Here is a 15,809-nt window from a genome sequence, read left to right on the forward strand (position 1 = left end):
AGCTGTCTGCTGCTTCTTGTCTTTCTGTTAAGAGTATCTGTCTTGTATCTTTGATGTCATCCCAACTTCATTAGTTACCAAATCTTCCAAACCATTTCTCAAAACCTGTTATGTACCAGACATTGTTCTTGGTCCTGGGAGTACAATATGGAGGAAGATGGTCAAGTCCTGACTATGGATATTGAGAATTTCTGGTAGGGGTTCAGGGGGTCGGTGAGCAGACAGTGAACAGTCAGTGGTAGCAGACAGTCTCAGAGAGGCGTGGGGAGCCAGGTGATGTGAGGTATTTCCTGCATTTAGAGACATCGGCTGTCCCGCGGCAGGGGGCAGGAATCAGCATCGCAGGGTGAGTGCTATCATCTGGTTACATCTTAAAAGGATCGCCCTGGCAGTCATTTGGTGGAGGGCCAAGGGGAAGTGGGGAAATTGGTAAGAAGTCTCCTGCAGTCGCACAGGGAGGGATGCAGGCAGGCTTGGCCCTGGATAATGGCATGGAATGGTAGCTATTCAGACAGGAGCTTGCAGGACTTGGGATGGGTCAGTTACGGAGGATGGAGAAGGGGCGAGGTCAGGGTGACGGCTTATGGCCTGACTGGCAGGAATCACGGAGTTGCTGTCAGCTCAAGTGGGAAAGACTGGGGAGAAGCAGACGTGGAGCAGGAAGTCAGGGGTGAGGTGGTCTCGGACATCCAAATGGAGATGTCACGTAGGCAGTTGAAAATGCAAATCGAGAGTTCAAGACAGATGTGAACTTGGGAGAACTCAGTATGGAGATGGTATTTAAAGGTGAGAAGCTAGATGAAATCACTGAGAACATGAACACAGACAACTGGGGGAGGTACAGGGACTGAGTCCCAAGGCTGTGCAGCGTGAAGAGGTCAGCACAGTCAGGGGACCAGGGAGGGAGACAGAGGAATCAAGAGTGAGGAAGAAATGAGGTAGGAGAGAGGGGCGTTGTGAATGTCGGTGAAGACGGAATTCCAGGGGATGAACTGGAGTAGATTCGTGGATGTGTTGAGTAAGACGAAGGCTGGGAGGCTTGGGATCCAGCAGCATGTGGTCCACTGCGTCCTCAGGTACAGTTTAGGGGTCCTGTCCTCACGTGCAGTGGGTTCGAGGGAAGGAGTGGGTTCACATCGACAGCTCTGTTGAGGAGCTCTGATCTAGAAGAGCAGGGAGATGGAGTGTGAGCCGTTTGGGGCCATCCAAGAGCCAAGGGAAGGTTTTTTGATTTGTTTTTTTACAGGGTGTGCGGCTGTTTTAGTGTGTTTACATTAGAGGGGGTGTAATTGTAGGCGGGATCCATGGCACATCTGTAGGACTTGGTCTTAGGCACAGAGACAGTTTCTCTCTTGAAATGGGAGCAAACACAGAGGATGTGGACAAAGGCAGGTAGATTTGGTGTTAAAATGAGGAAGTTCATTTCTGATTATTTTGTTCAGTAATTAAATAGGAGGCCAGTTTGGAAGGGAGGAGTTAAAAGATGCACTGGAAGTTTGAGTAGGAGGGGAGGTGTGCAGGAGTCCTTTGGGGAGGTATATCAGCTCGGGAAGCGTGGGGAGGGTGGGCAGGACCCTCGTAAATTTACAGTGGGCCCAGTCATCCTGCATGTGTGTTTTTGTCTACTTTTGGTGTTTTTTAAATTATTGGCAAGTAGTTGGATTTAAGTGCCATTGGGGCTTGGCTAAGCTAATGTATCTCAGTGAGAGGGACTAGGTGGGTGATGACATTGAGAGATTGTGGGGTCTAACCTGTCCAGGACAGGAGCTAGGCCCTGTGGTAGGGACAGCATAGTGGATTTGAGGGACAAGTTGGACTAGACTATTGAAGTAAGTGAGCTGAAGTCAAAGGATGGGTAGAGAAGTTAAAATGCAAGGTTTTGGATGTAATATAATTATTAGCTACAAGTCTACAGCCCTGGGAGTGTTTGCTGAGATGGGGTTGGAGGAAGTGAGGTCAGTGAGGCCAGAGAACTGCCAGGTCCAGGTGTTGAGTGGACAGTCCCCGCAGACATCGCCCTCCAAGAATGACAGCAGTGGTGGCGACAGAGACAGTGAGCCAGGCCATTGCAGTGGTCCCCTAATCTCCCTCTTTTCAGGTTGGGACCACAGATGTGTTGGGCTCCTTATATCTGTACAAGCTGGTTGTTTGAATCGGAATATCACCTAATTACCAGAGTTTCTTGTTCTGTTTATTTTTCTACCCTTATATTCTTAGCAAACACATTAAATTCTGTTCAAGTTCTTTTTCTTTTTTTTTGGAGGGAAAACCATGAAAGATTTTATTTTTATTAAAAAAATTTTTTTAAACAACTTTGTTATGGTATAATTTCAGTACAGTAAACTACACGTATGTCAGATGTACAATTTGTTGAATTTTGATAGCTATACACATCTGTGAAACCACCACCACAATCAAGATAGCTGACATTTTCCATCCCTCCCGAAAAGGTGCAAATTTCCAATTCCCAATTTATCTCTTCCCTCCCCCCTTTCCCCCGTCTGTTCAAATTCTTACTCTCTATTTCCAGTCATCTATTTTATAAAAATATAAAAGATTATTTTAAAAGGAAGCTGTTTAGTGCTGATCATTCTCAAATTAATAAAAACTTCTACTTCATAATTATTTTCATCTTAAATATTGTATTTAGCAATGTCTTTGCATTGGTCCTGTATTAGTGCTTAGTATTTCACTTGTAGCTTATTCTTTCATTCTCATTTTGTGTTCTGTTAATTCCAGTGGAATATTTTTTCCCTGTGCCTTTTTTTTTTTGATTTTCACTTTAAACATTTTTAATATTGACATGAGTTTTTTTTTTTTTTTCTTCCTTTTTTTCTCTGTGCTTTGACTGAAGTTTTAGCACAAGATAAAGGCCTGAAATAGTTGAAATGCCGTGGATTTTTAACGTTATAATGCAGTGGTAGTTTGTATGCTGGCTGTTTGTCAGTTTACTTTGTCATGTGGAGGAGACAAAATAGTGACACTCAGGTGAAGTGTTTTTGAGAAATATGTGGGTTCTGTTTGAACTGAACTTATAAATTACTCTTCTGTAATGTCACCGGCAATTTCCATGCAAGTATAATACATTTTTAAGTAAATAGGAAAGAAGTACACATAAATGGAGGAATGTTGTAAATATCTGATGAATGTTTTAAAACTGAAGGAAAGTATTTTAGTTTTCCAGGCTTTTTGTGAGGTAGTATTTAAGACAATAGAAGACCATCTTCTTGTTCCCTGATTTTTTTTTCTTGTATTCTGTTTCCTAATAAATATAACAACATACTTCTTTACCATTTTGAAAGAAGTGAAATGAAAAACTGTTCTTTGGTTTCAGGTACTCCTTGGAGAGATTTACACAGGCACTAGCGTAGCAAGAGTAATAGTGAAGGAGTTAAAAGCAAGTGCCAGCCCCAAGGAGCAGGATACTTTTTTGAAAAATGGGGAACCGTACTAGTAAGTAATCCACAATGTATGTTTTGTAAACAAGGTCTGTGATCTTTTGAAAATCAGGTGTTTTAAACTACTTTGGGATTTCTCCTTGCAAAATACACAATTTAAATAAGATCTAGAGTCTTATAAGCCCCAAAATGTCCAGGTTTCAATCCAAATCACTCATCATTCCAAGAACAAAAAGAACTCCGCTCAAATAAGAGAAGACAACAGACACCGACGCCAGGATAACAGAGACGTTAAGGTCACCTGACAAGGATTTTAAAGCAGCCGTCGTAAAAATGCTTCCATGAGCAATTAAATTACAGCACCTTGAAGCACATGAAAAAGTGCCAAATCTCAGGAAAGACAGAGATGACATAAAGAAGACCCAAATGGACACTTCAGAACTGAAAAAATCTAATAGCCAAAATAAAAGCTCACTGGATGAGCTCAGCAAGCAGAATGGGGGGGACAGAGGAAAGAATCAATGAAGTTGGCGATAAAACAATAGCTAATACCCAGCTCGAGCAACAAAGAGAAAATAGACTTTTAAAAAACTGAGAAGAGCCTCAGACACATGAGGGACTTTGACAAAAAATCTCAACATTCATGCCGCAGACACCCCAGATTGAAAAGAAATAAAAATTTCCAGATTTGGAAAAGACAGCTGTACAGATTCAAGAAGTTGAGCAAATCTCAAACAGGATAAACCCCCCCAAAATTTACGCCAAGGCACTTCATCGTCAAACTTCTGAAAACCAAAGACAGAAAAACCTCAAAAGCAGGGAGAGAGAAACACCACCTCACCTATAGGGGGTTACATCAGAAAAGAGGAGAAGTCTCAAATCCGTAATCTAAGCTCATAGTTTAACCAACTAGAAACAGAGCAATGAACTGAAAGCAGGCAGAGGGAGTAACTATTCAAAGTAAGAGTGGAAATTGATAAAATTGAAAACAGAAAAATAGGTAAAATCAGTGAAACATAAAGTGGGCTCTTTGGAAAGATAAGAAGATAGATGAACCTCTAGCAATACTGAGAGAAAGGGGAGAAGACACAGACACTAATAACAAGAATGAAACAGGGATGGTACTGCAGACAGCAAAGGGGTGGTAAGGGACTGACAGCGCCACATAGCATACATCTGACACCTCAGGTGAAATGATCCAACACCTCAGAAAGCACAAACCCCAACTCACCAGTATGAAATAGGTTATTTGGGTAGACCTGTGAGTATTTTTAAAAATGGTATTTGCGACTTAAAAACGCAAAAAGAATCCCCAGGCTTAGGCAGTTTCACTGGAGAATTCTACAAAATGTGTAAAGATGAATTAATGCCCATTTTACATATTATTTTCCGGAAAATTGAAGAGGAGGGAACACTCCCTAACTCGTTTTTTACCCCTGACTAAGATAGTACAGAAAAGAAAACTGTAGTCCAGTATCTCTGTCGTTGATGCTGATGCAGAAATTCTTACCAAAACATTAGCAAATGAATTCAGCAGTATATAAAGAGTTACGTATCATGACTGACTGGGATTTGCTCCTGGGACTCTGGTCTGATTCAGTTCTTGAAAATCAGTGTAATCCACTGTATAAACTGGGTAAAGAAGAACTGTCACATGGTCCTGTCAGTTGCTGGAGAAAAACATTTGACAAAACCCCACAGATAAAAACTCTCTGAAAACTGGAATTGGAGGAGAGCCTCCTCAGCTTGATAAAGAACATGTACAAAAAGTCTATATCTGGCATCATACTTAGTGGGAAAGACTAAATGCCTCTGCTCCTGAGATCAGGACGAGACACGGATATTCACCCTCATCCCTGCTATTCAGTAATAACACGGAGTTCCCACTACTCCAGTAAGGCAAGGAAGGGAAACAAAAGACATATACAGCTCAGAAAGGAAGAAATGTCTCCGCTTATACGTAGAAAATCCCAAGGAATCTACAAAAAAATCCCCTAAACCTAAAAGGAATTCAGCAAGGTTACAGGATGCATGGTCAACATACAGAAGTTAATTTTATTTCTGTAAGCAGTGAACACATGGAAACCAGAATAACTTTTACACTTGCTCAAAAACAAGAAAAGAAGTACTTAAGTACGTGTACAGGACTTGTATGCTGTCAACTATAGAAACTGATGTACGAAACCAAAGATCTGAATAAATGAAGAGACAGACCATATTCATGGATTGGAGTCATGATGATGTCCGTTCTTCCCATCAAATACCTGCAGTTCCTATCAAAATCCCAGCAAGGTTTTAAAAACCTATTTACAAGAATATTTGAAATTTATACACAAAGGCAGAGGAAGTAGAGTAGCCAAAACAACTATGAAAAATAATAATAAAAGTTGGAGGAATCACTCAACCCAATTTCAGGACCTCATATAGCTGTAGTAATCAGGACGGTGTTACTGGCGGAGAGACACAGAAGCCAGTGCAGCAGCGCACAGAACCTAGAAATAGCTCCACAGGTATGTTCAACTGATTTTTGAGAAAAGTGCAAAAGCATTTCAATGGAGAAAGGATGGCTTTTTCAAGCTGGGGAAAAAAAAACAACAACACTTGCTGGAGCAGTTGGATATTTGTAGAGAAAAAAAGGATCCTTGAGCTAAGTCTCATGTCTTGTAAACAACTTAACTCTATGGATCATAGATTCAAAAGTAAATGTAAATCTATAAAACTTTTAGAATATAACAGAAAATCTCGGGACCTAAGGCTTGGTGAAGAGTTTTTAAAAGTCATACCAAAAGTATGACCCATTAGAAAAAAAAAAAAGTGGGCAAATTGGTATCAGCAAAATTAAACCTTTTGCTCTGTGAAAAACCTTGGTAAGGGGTTGAAAAGATAAACTATCAACTAGGAGAAAATACTTGCAAACCTCATACCTGACCTGTGACTCATATCTAGAATTTATAAAGAACTCTCAGAACTCAGCAGTAAAAGACAGAAATGCAAAACAGTACCAAAAGACAATCTCTTCAATAAGTGGTGCTGGGAAAACAAGACAGCTACAGGTGAAAGAATGAAATTAGAACATTCTCTAACACCATATACAAAAATAAACTCAAAATGGAGTGAAGACCTTAATGTGAGACTGGATACTCTAAAACTCCTAGAGAAAACATAGGTGGAACGCTCTTTGACGTAAATCGCAGCAGTATTTTTTTGGGTCTGTCTCCTAGAATAAAGGAAGTAAAAGTGAAAATAAACATATATGACCTAATTAAACTTTAAAGCTTTTGCACAGCAAAGGGAACCATGAGGGACACCTTCGTGGTGACGGGGCAGTTCTGTATTTCTGTGGAGTGGTGCTCACACGAATCTGCACCTGTGATCACAGGACTCAGAAGTGCACACCGTGTGCCCTGGTGTCAGTGCCCCGGTTTCAGGATTTTAGTTCGACTGTGTCAGGTGTCACCAGTGGGGGACATGAGGCCTCTTTGTACTGTCTTTGCAGCTGTTAGTTCATTATTGCTTCAAAATGGAATTTTTTTAAAACACCATTTTGGCATATCTTTTTCTTTTTTTAAACTGTCTTTTGGACAAAATATTTTCCAGAAAGAGTTTGCATGTACTGTGGTTTATGGAAATAGTATAAAAGCTAGAAAGCCTAAGAAGTAACTGGGTTATTTAATATGTGGATTGAAGTGCTAGTTGAATTTGTGTATATAGTCTGTCTTCTTTTAAATGCTACTTCAAAATAGTATCTATAAATTTAAATTACTAGGGGAGGGTATAGCTCAGTGGTAGAGTGGTGCCTAGCATGCAGAAGGTCCTGGATTCAATCCCCAGTACCTCTGTTTAAAAAAATAAACAAATAAATATAAGTTTAAATTACTAAAGTTAAAGATTCTTAGGAGTTTTGTTTTAATTTGTGAAAATATTCACGTGATTGGCTTTGAATTATTTACTCATTACATAACAGAATACATCTGTTAAATGTAATCTTACTCTGTTCTTTTCAGTTGATCATATTTAAATATCATCAATTGTGAATCATATCATCATTATGAATGTTAAATTTGGAGTTTGTTTGAACAGGTTTACTAGCCAGCTCCCTCATGAACAATATTGTCATTTTTTTTTTTTTTACCAGTATTCTTAAACATCCAAACATTCTTCAGTGTGTTGGACAGTGTGTAGAAGCAATCCCCTATCTTCTGGTGTTCGAGTTCTGTGACTTGGTAAGTTTCTCGTAGAAATTCGAGGTCAAGTATTCAGAAGTTTTTACTGAAGTATTTTTGACAGGAGTGCTGGGTGAGGGACCGCTTTCATTTCTGCCCCAGGCAGTTAATTCCAAAGAAAAATGATTAATAAACTCGATATATTAGCTTTCAGTGGATTACATCGCAGCCCCTCCCATCTCAGTGGCTGGTGAGAGCAGAGTGGGCCTCACTCGTCTCATGCGGTGGCTGCGTTGGCTGCAGCTCTGTTCAGGCCACGTTCATCTCCACCCCAGGGTCAGTGTTCTGCCCTGTCTGTGGGTGCTGGGGGCGGGAAGTGTGTATTCTGGTGATCTGTACCGTATGTCTGCATGGATCTTTTGGGTCAAGTTTATGAGGCTGCTCACATCTCCTGTTTCCTCCTGATTTGTGGGGCGGGGGCAGGGATAGAGGGAACCTGGGTCAATTTTCTACCAGTGATTGAGAGGCATGTGAAAATATCCTGTTCTCATCATGAATTTTCCCCATTTTTCCTTATAATTCTAGTTGTCATGCTTTGTACATTTTGATACTCTGTTGTGTCAGGGATACGGAATTAAAATTGATATAACTTGTAATTTGAAACTTTTATATAAGGGCTCTCTTTAAGATTCAAAGTGTTACTTTAGATAAAATCTGTTTTACTGATACTGTTATAGTTATGCCAGCTTTTGGTTAGAATTTGCCTGGTTTATCGCTCTCAGTCCCTTTCTCTGGTTTACGTCACTACGTCACTTGTAAATAGCTTATTGTTAGAATTGTATTAATCTGTCGATCTAGGTCGCTTAACACGAAACATGTAGCCCATTTATGTTTGTTGTATCTTTGAGGCATTTGGAATGTTAGGTACCTGTTTTGTATTATTTTTCCTACCTCTTTCAACTTTTCTTTTTTGCTTTTTTTCTAGCCTGCCTTTTTTCATTTTCCCCATCTACTGTTTCTTAATTTTGTTTATGGTTACACTAGAAGTTGCAGCATGCATACTTAATATAACAAAGTCAGTATATTTTTATCAATATATTTACCCTCCTCCAGAGAAGCTGGGACCTCAGAGATCTCTCTCCATGTAAGGAAACTGGAGTTAAACCTGCTTTTCTGTGCCTGCCCCACGGTTTCTTCCATCATGGGGGGCACTTACTGATGGGACACTTGCTGTAGAAAGGCAGCATGCTGTTCTCAAGGGACGCGGGGAGAAAACTGGTCGCTGTCCTCTGGGTCTCCTGCTTGTGGGAGCAGGCATGTAATGGCTGCCGTTTAGCCTGATTATTTAATAGAGGCGTGAGTTCTCAGTGGAGTTTCTGATGGTTTTATTGCATATTTTGTTTTGATTATCTCAGGATTAGCCGAGCTCTATGAGTGATCCCCGGTTATTATAATGTGGACACAGAGCTCCTTTTGGTCTCGCTCTGGGTGACCAGTATGAGAGTGAGCCCTGTGCTGACACAGCATTTGAGGAGAAAAGACCAAAGATACGTTTTCACATGATGAGACTAGTCTGCTTGTCAGAGTTCTACTTTTCTGAGATGTTGAATGATGTCTTTTCTGGGTCCCTAAGCTCCTGATACTGATTATAAGTAAGAGTTGGAACGCTCTTCGTGAGTGACCGTAACAGGAATACGGCAGGAATCAGCACCCTCTTGGAACAGCGCGTGTCCAGGCCCGTTGGGGTGGCTTGTAAAACCAGCTCCTCCGCCTCGGCATTTTCTTCCTCCCCCGCTCCGTCCGCTCCTGGAAGCCTCACCAGCCCCGCCCGTGGCGGTCCCGGGAGTAGGAGGAGACTCCGGCTGCTCCGCCCGGTGTCTCCTGAGTGCGTCAGGCGGTGGGCTTGGTTTGGGTGCTGTTCTGATTTGTGTTTTAATGAAGCTGCCTGGTTTTCTTGGGAATAGTTTGACCTGCCTTATAAAGAAACCCTAAAACATCACAAAAGACGCAAATAACTCCTTTGCAATTACCCTGAATGACCCAGTATCGACACGATCCTAATATTGTCATTGTGCAGACATGATTTTATATAATAAATCCGTGTTTTTTGTTAACTCAGCATTCTTTTCATACAAGTTTTCCCCGGCACTTGCAAATCTCAGATTTAAGTGCAGGTTCTCCAAGTACTCACACTAGACTAAGTAGTCAGAACATGCATATTCACTACCTAAGTTTCTGTTGGCTTTCTGTCTTGGGATGAGGATTATGGCTACAACCCTCCAGAATTAACAAATGTGACTTCTTGAAACACATGTGTTACATGACCCTAAGTCATACTGTGGGGATGTTCACTCCTGAAGGCTGAGCATCTGGAAAGAGCCCTCATCCCCACCACAAGCTTTCGTGGGCAGTGCAGAGCTGTTTGCTTTTATTTTGGTGCACCACCCAGGGGTACATTGATCAACAGTAAATGTTTTAAAACGAGTAAATTTTCCTCAAAAAATTAAAACAGAATTATCATATGATTGGACAGTTGCACTTCTAGGTACATATATCCAAAATAATTGAAAGCAGGATCTCAAAGAGATGTTTCCATGCCCGTGTTCATAGCAGCATTATCCACACTAGGCAAGAGGTGGGAGCAACCCAGGTGTTCATCAAGGGATGAACAAACAAGCGAAATTCGGTCTCTCCATACACTGGAGTATTTTTCAGCCTTAAAAAGGGAGGAAATTCTGATACGTGCTACAATATGGATGAACCTTCAGGACATTATGCTCAGTAAGCTAAATTGCAAAAGGACAAATACTTTGTGATTCCACTTATTTGAGGTCCCTGGCGTAGTCAGACTTTCAGAGAGAAAGAACGGTTGGTGGAGGGGTGGCGTGGGAAGGGTTAGTATGTAATGGAAACAGACTTTCAGTTTGGGAAACTGAAAGGAGCTTTGTGGACGAACGGTGGTGATGGCTGCACAACAATGTGAATGTACTTAACACCACTGAACTGCACACTTAGAAATGGTCGCAGTGGTAAATTTATGTGTCGCCGTTTTTACCACACACACACGCACATACAAACATTGGTAATTATTATGTAAGGTGCTGTACCAGGTGTTACCTATACTAGGGGGAGGCTAGTGTCACCTTGGGAAATCCATCCGTCAGCACTTGGAATGACCAGTCTCATATCAAAGTGAAGGCTGTTAACCCAGGGAGCCCTCCCCCTTGCCCGGTACTGAGGCCACATTATCTCCTTGGGCAGTTTTGTGCTCATCCCCTCTGGTGCCTAGTAAATTTCAGAAGGAACAGGCTCCCCAAGCAGCAAGGGCTGGGGCCTCGAGAGGGGGCACTGGCACCGAGGTCTGGTCCCATGGGTTCAGGATGTGCAGGGAACCAGGTGGCAGAAACGGTTGGGTCGTGTTGGCCCAGGGAGCTATAGTGGGCGCTGGACTGCAGGATGTCCCCAGCACTCACCAGAGCCCCGCTCCCAGACTGGGGGCCCCAGACCCTCCCAGAAAGAGGCGAGCCTGAGCAGAGGGGCGGCATCCATGGCAGAACCGCCCACTGGCCAGAGTCCAGAGGACAGAGTCCAGAAGCCCGGGCTCGGTAATAAGCAGCTGCAGCCACAGTGAAAGGAGCCACTCTTCTCGTGTGCTCTTAGTAGGTCAGGAGCTGCTCAGTGAGTGCTGGCCTTTTCCGCCGTCACCAGGCAGTCATCACGCTCGGGATAACATCTCTGATGTAGAAAGGAGAGAATTTGTCCTCACACACTTAAGTAATTCCTTGTGAGATGGGATTACCCATCTCTTTTTGAAAAGCACTTTATCTCAGAATTTTTAAGAGAGAAAATGAAAACTCCTCTGAGTTTGGTAGCTGAATGGCAGTGGCCGATGTGTCAAGCTGATGGTGCAGCGTTTGTGAGAGGAGAGGCAACTGCAGGGCTTGTGTGCAGCCTGTGCTGTAGAAGGTACTCCGGGCTGTCACATCCGTGTCCCGCGAGGAGACTGGGGATAAAGATCACTCATTCAGCAGAAATGTACCGAACACCTCTTAAGTACAAACAGCTGTGCCCAGTGCTCTGGGCAACAAGGGTGAGTCGCCCCAGTCCCATGCAATGCCCTCGGGAACGTGGGTGCGTCACCCCATCCTGCCTTTCCTGCCTGTAGAGCCAGGCGGGCCTGCCTCCAGATGCTTGTCCTGCCGCTTACTTGTGCATCACCTTGGAAAGTTCCCTAACCTCTTGTGGCCTCAGTGTAGACATCTGAAAAGTGGGCATGATACTTAAGTCCGGTGGGAGCAGCCACAGCGGAGCCTGTTGGGGCAAGGGGTCTGCTGGAGAGTGGGGGGCCAGGAGATGGGGGCAGCCGGAACAGAGCCAGCTTCCTAGGAGTCTGAAGAGAGGAGGACGTGGGGTGGGAGCCAGCGCCCAGTGTGGGCGCTTGTTGGTTCTTTGTGGGGTTTCTCTGCTAGGTGTTTGAGCAGAGAAGGGGCGGACTCAGAGAGAGACTGAGCAGGGCAGGCACGGGGTGAACAGTCCAGGGTAACGGTGTGAGAGAGTGGGCGCGGTCAGAGACCTTGAGGGAGTTAAGAAGTGGCGAGGCGTGGCCAGGAGGCTCCAGGGCCTCCAGCTGACGCCGGCGGCCCATTCCGTCAGGGATGCTGAGTCTGGCTGTTGATGCCGTTCTTTCATCCTTTGACTCAAGTTTGTGTTTAAAAACAGATTTTCCCCCCACATCCTTCTCTTAAACGTAGGAAGGACTGCAGTATCTTCTTGTTGGGTTTTATACCATGTGGAAGCTAACTTGCTGTTATCAGTGTCGTGCAGCGGCCCCCCTGGCAGCTGGTGGTGGGATTTAAGGGGAAACTGTGAGTGACTGTTGAAAGGTCTTCGAATGACCATTCAGGTTGCTGTTCTGGTGTCTGAGTTCCTAGTCTTGCACTTTGCTGCCATCTAGTGTCATAAATTATTCTTTTTGAGTTTTTTGGGCGGGGTTTGTGGAGGAGCTGGGAAATTTTTGAGACTTGGATAAAGGAAACTTTATTTTAATTCAGAATGCATTGCTATTCTCTCAGTGGTTTTTTTCTTTATAAATAATGAACCAAAGTCATCATCCCTGTCTACTCACTAAGCATCATTAAAACATAAATAAAATAAGCCAAGTATCTAAATATAGCTTTATCTGTAGGATAGAATGAATCAATTTTTAATACTTACAGTTATAAACATCTTTACTGTAGAGACTTTATGCTGATTTCTCTTTTAAACGGTGGTACCAAGAGAGCTCCAAGGCTCTTTCTAGAGCCCAGAAATGACCCTGGACCCTCACAGCCCATCACACGACTCACACACAAAAAAGTGACTGGGCTCCCCGGGGAGCACAGATGTTAGCTCTCCCTGGGTTAGAGCCGGGCTTGCCCGGGTTGTGCTAACTTTGCCTCCCCCAGGGCAGGTGAAAGGAGAGGCTTTTAGTTTTGCCGAGCTGGGAACATTCGGAACATTAACATTCTTAGGCAAAATCCCCTTCTGTTTACTGTGCTTTATCTTCTGGTGAAATTTGGGGAGTGGACTGCTGTGGAGAGATATTTTAGGAACAGTGAGTGGTAGTGAGTACTTTTGGATAACCTTGAGAAATACCCACACCCACTCGGCCACTCCTGCCTTCATGGCCGAGTCCCTGGGGAAGTGTTCGCTGTCTGCCAGCAGCTTCTGCTTGCTGTGAGACTTGGCTGGATGCCGCACAGCTCAGTCCTCCTCTGTGTAGGGGTCGCTCTCCCTTAGGTGGATGTTGCAGGAAAGAGGTCAGACGGGTGAACTCAGGTTGTCATTTCCGGGTAATGTGAATCAATTTGAGCTCTCTGTTTTCCTAGTTCGTTTCTATATGGGCTGCTTTGTGAAAGCTCCATTAGCCTCTAGGCCCAGCACTTTTGCTAGAGTTTTTCTGGGTTGTTTAATTGTCATCCAAACCTGTCTTTATTCTCACCACTGCCACGCTGGGCAGAGCCTCCCCTGGACAGGTGCAGGTGGGGTTGGGGTGGAGAGGGGCACGCGTTTTAAGTGGGAAGAGAGGTGTCTGTTTCTCCCTGTAATTGTGACAGGAGCAACAGGAGGGAGCACCATGTTTGGAAAGAAGGAAGATTAAGATGCCAGTGACGCGGGTGAGTGTTCGCCTTGGTCCTGAGTGGGCAGTTGCTTCCCTGACAGCAGTGTCGACAGGCCTGGGAGAACCCTACAAAGCCGTGTCGTTGGCTTTAATTTACTTGACATTCATTCTTATAAAATAATTGATTTGATCTGCATACCACTTTAACTCACTTGCCAAATAGAATTTTCTTGACAGTTTGTCAAACTGAAGAGGAGACATACAGCCCCACTCTTTATTAGTCCGTGGCCCTAGGCAAATTTCTTAACCTCCCTAAGCGTCATTCCGCATCTGGAAAGTGTTTTAAATTGCAAGAGTTAATTTGAGGTAACAGGTGTAAAAATTCCCAGCACGGTGCTTGGCACAGTGTTCAAAAGCTCAGATGGTAATGGTTATTAATGTCAGTGTTACCATTCATGTAGCAATTGTTGAAACTGGGAACAAAAACAAATTTAGATTCTTGCTGTGGACCTAGAGGTTACATTGGAACGTACTTAGTATTGAATGTGGATAGCTGTTGGCAAAGGAATATTGTGCTTTAAAGTTTGATTCTGAGGGGAGTTTAATCAGCTTGCTGTCTTCGGTAACAATCATAAGAAATATGAGAGTGTTGTTGGTAAAGGAAAATTTCCTTCCAGAATCTCTTTTGACTCAGATATAAAGAAAACTGAAAGCTATTGGCATGCTTTCTAAATGTTATTGACTGATTATATAAAGCTTTAATTCGGAATTAAATCACATCCATAAATAATCATGTGGTAAGCAGAACGTGGAAGATTTCCTCAAAAGTGTCTTTCCCAAAACAGATACCCTGTAGATCCCACAGACATACAGTCCTTACAACCGTGAAACAAAAGCAGAGTAGGACGGCTTGACCCTGCGCGAATACCTGGGGAGCTCGGCCCTGGGGCACCCATGTGCTGGGTGTCTAATGTGAACCTGTTCATTTTCCTGCCCGTGCAGGAAGAATGGGCTTGTTGAAATTAACATCGTGAGTTTCTGGAGTGACTAGAATGTTCCTTCTCACAATGATCTCTGCTCAACACAAGGCCCTGGGGAAGCTGGCAGAGACCTGAAGCAGTTACCGGCACTGAAAGTACTTTTTCCTCCTTTCCACCCATTTTCTTTCCTTCTCCCCTTCTCTGTTGCTCACGAGTGCTTTGGCGGTAGCCTTCATGATGCAGTGTTCTCCTGGAATCCTTGAAGGCAGTGCCAGTGGCCCCTCTTTCACTCTCTGCATCATCTCTTAGTTACCTGGAAGTTTCTGTACTTCTGCACTTAAATTGTGCATCATCGCAAAATTATCTTTTTTAAACTTGTTATACATGTGCTTATATAACAAGGGTAAGCTAATGTTTAATTTAGAATGATCCTAAAAGGAGAATAGTGTTTTCTCTACCTTTGAGGTATTCGGTTGGAGTTGCTTTTTGTCAATTCACACTTGTTCAGTGTGGGATTCTCAACTAAGCTCAGACCTAATTCATTCCTAATAAATAACCTTGGTAATTTATGTCAGCTAAGGCACCTGTTCAGTTGCTGGTCTGCTCACCGGATCCACTTGGGAAACTGAACCAGACTCATTTTCACAGGGCGATCTGAAGGCTTACCTGCGGAATGAGCCTGAGCCGGTGCGGGGGGACGCGCAGACCATGCTGCTGCAGAGGCTGGCGTGTGAGATCGCGGCGGGGCTGGCCGCCATGCACAAGCTGCACTTCCTGCACAGGTGGGTCCGCGCGCTGGCGCTCGTCCCTCCGCACAGAGTTTGTGGAAGGGCCTGCAGAAAGCTTCAGGAGGAAGGCTGTGGGCTGAGCTCTCGATTGGTCAGGTGGACGCTGTCCCCTGCTTCCCAGTGTCAGAATAAGGGTTGAGCTGCCTTCATTTAAACCAGTGCTGGGGAGCAGTGTGTCTTAATACAACCTGAGGTCTAGAAATGATTTCCAGAATTTCAGAGAATGTGAAAGGGTGCACGTGGCTCAGAGTCGGCAGTCAGCAGTCAAGAGTCAGCCTCCTGACGGCTCCCTTTGCATCCTGGTCAGCTGTAGGCTCTGGCTTTGACCGCCAGGTTGCACGGTGTGTCCCAGCTCACATTCCTGAGAGAGGAAGAGGGGA

The 15,809-nt window shown here is 43.8% G+C and overlaps 1 protein-coding gene across 3 annotated transcripts in view; it reads left to right on the forward strand.

The window, feature by feature from the left end:
* The window catches only part of LMTK2 (lemur tyrosine kinase 2), a 69,077-nt gene that overhangs the window by 26,985 nt on the left and 26,283 nt on the right, over positions 1–15,809 (forward strand). For all 3 annotated transcript variants that reach the window (XM_074345680.1, XM_074345679.1, XM_074345677.1), the window contains exons 5-7: positions 3,335–3,453; positions 7,534–7,621; positions 15,290–15,423. In XM_074345680.1, coding sequence (XP_074201781.1) covers positions 3,335–3,453; positions 7,534–7,621; positions 15,290–15,423 — 341 coding nt within the window. The remainder of the gene's footprint in view (positions 1–3,334; positions 3,454–7,533; positions 7,622–15,289; positions 15,424–15,809) is intronic.

This window comes from Camelus bactrianus, chromosome 18, assembly GCF_048773025.1.
Source record: "Camelus bactrianus isolate YW-2024 breed Bactrian camel chromosome 18, ASM4877302v1, whole genome shotgun sequence".
Classification (NCBI taxonomy): domain Eukaryota; kingdom Metazoa; phylum Chordata; class Mammalia; order Artiodactyla; family Camelidae; genus Camelus; species Camelus bactrianus.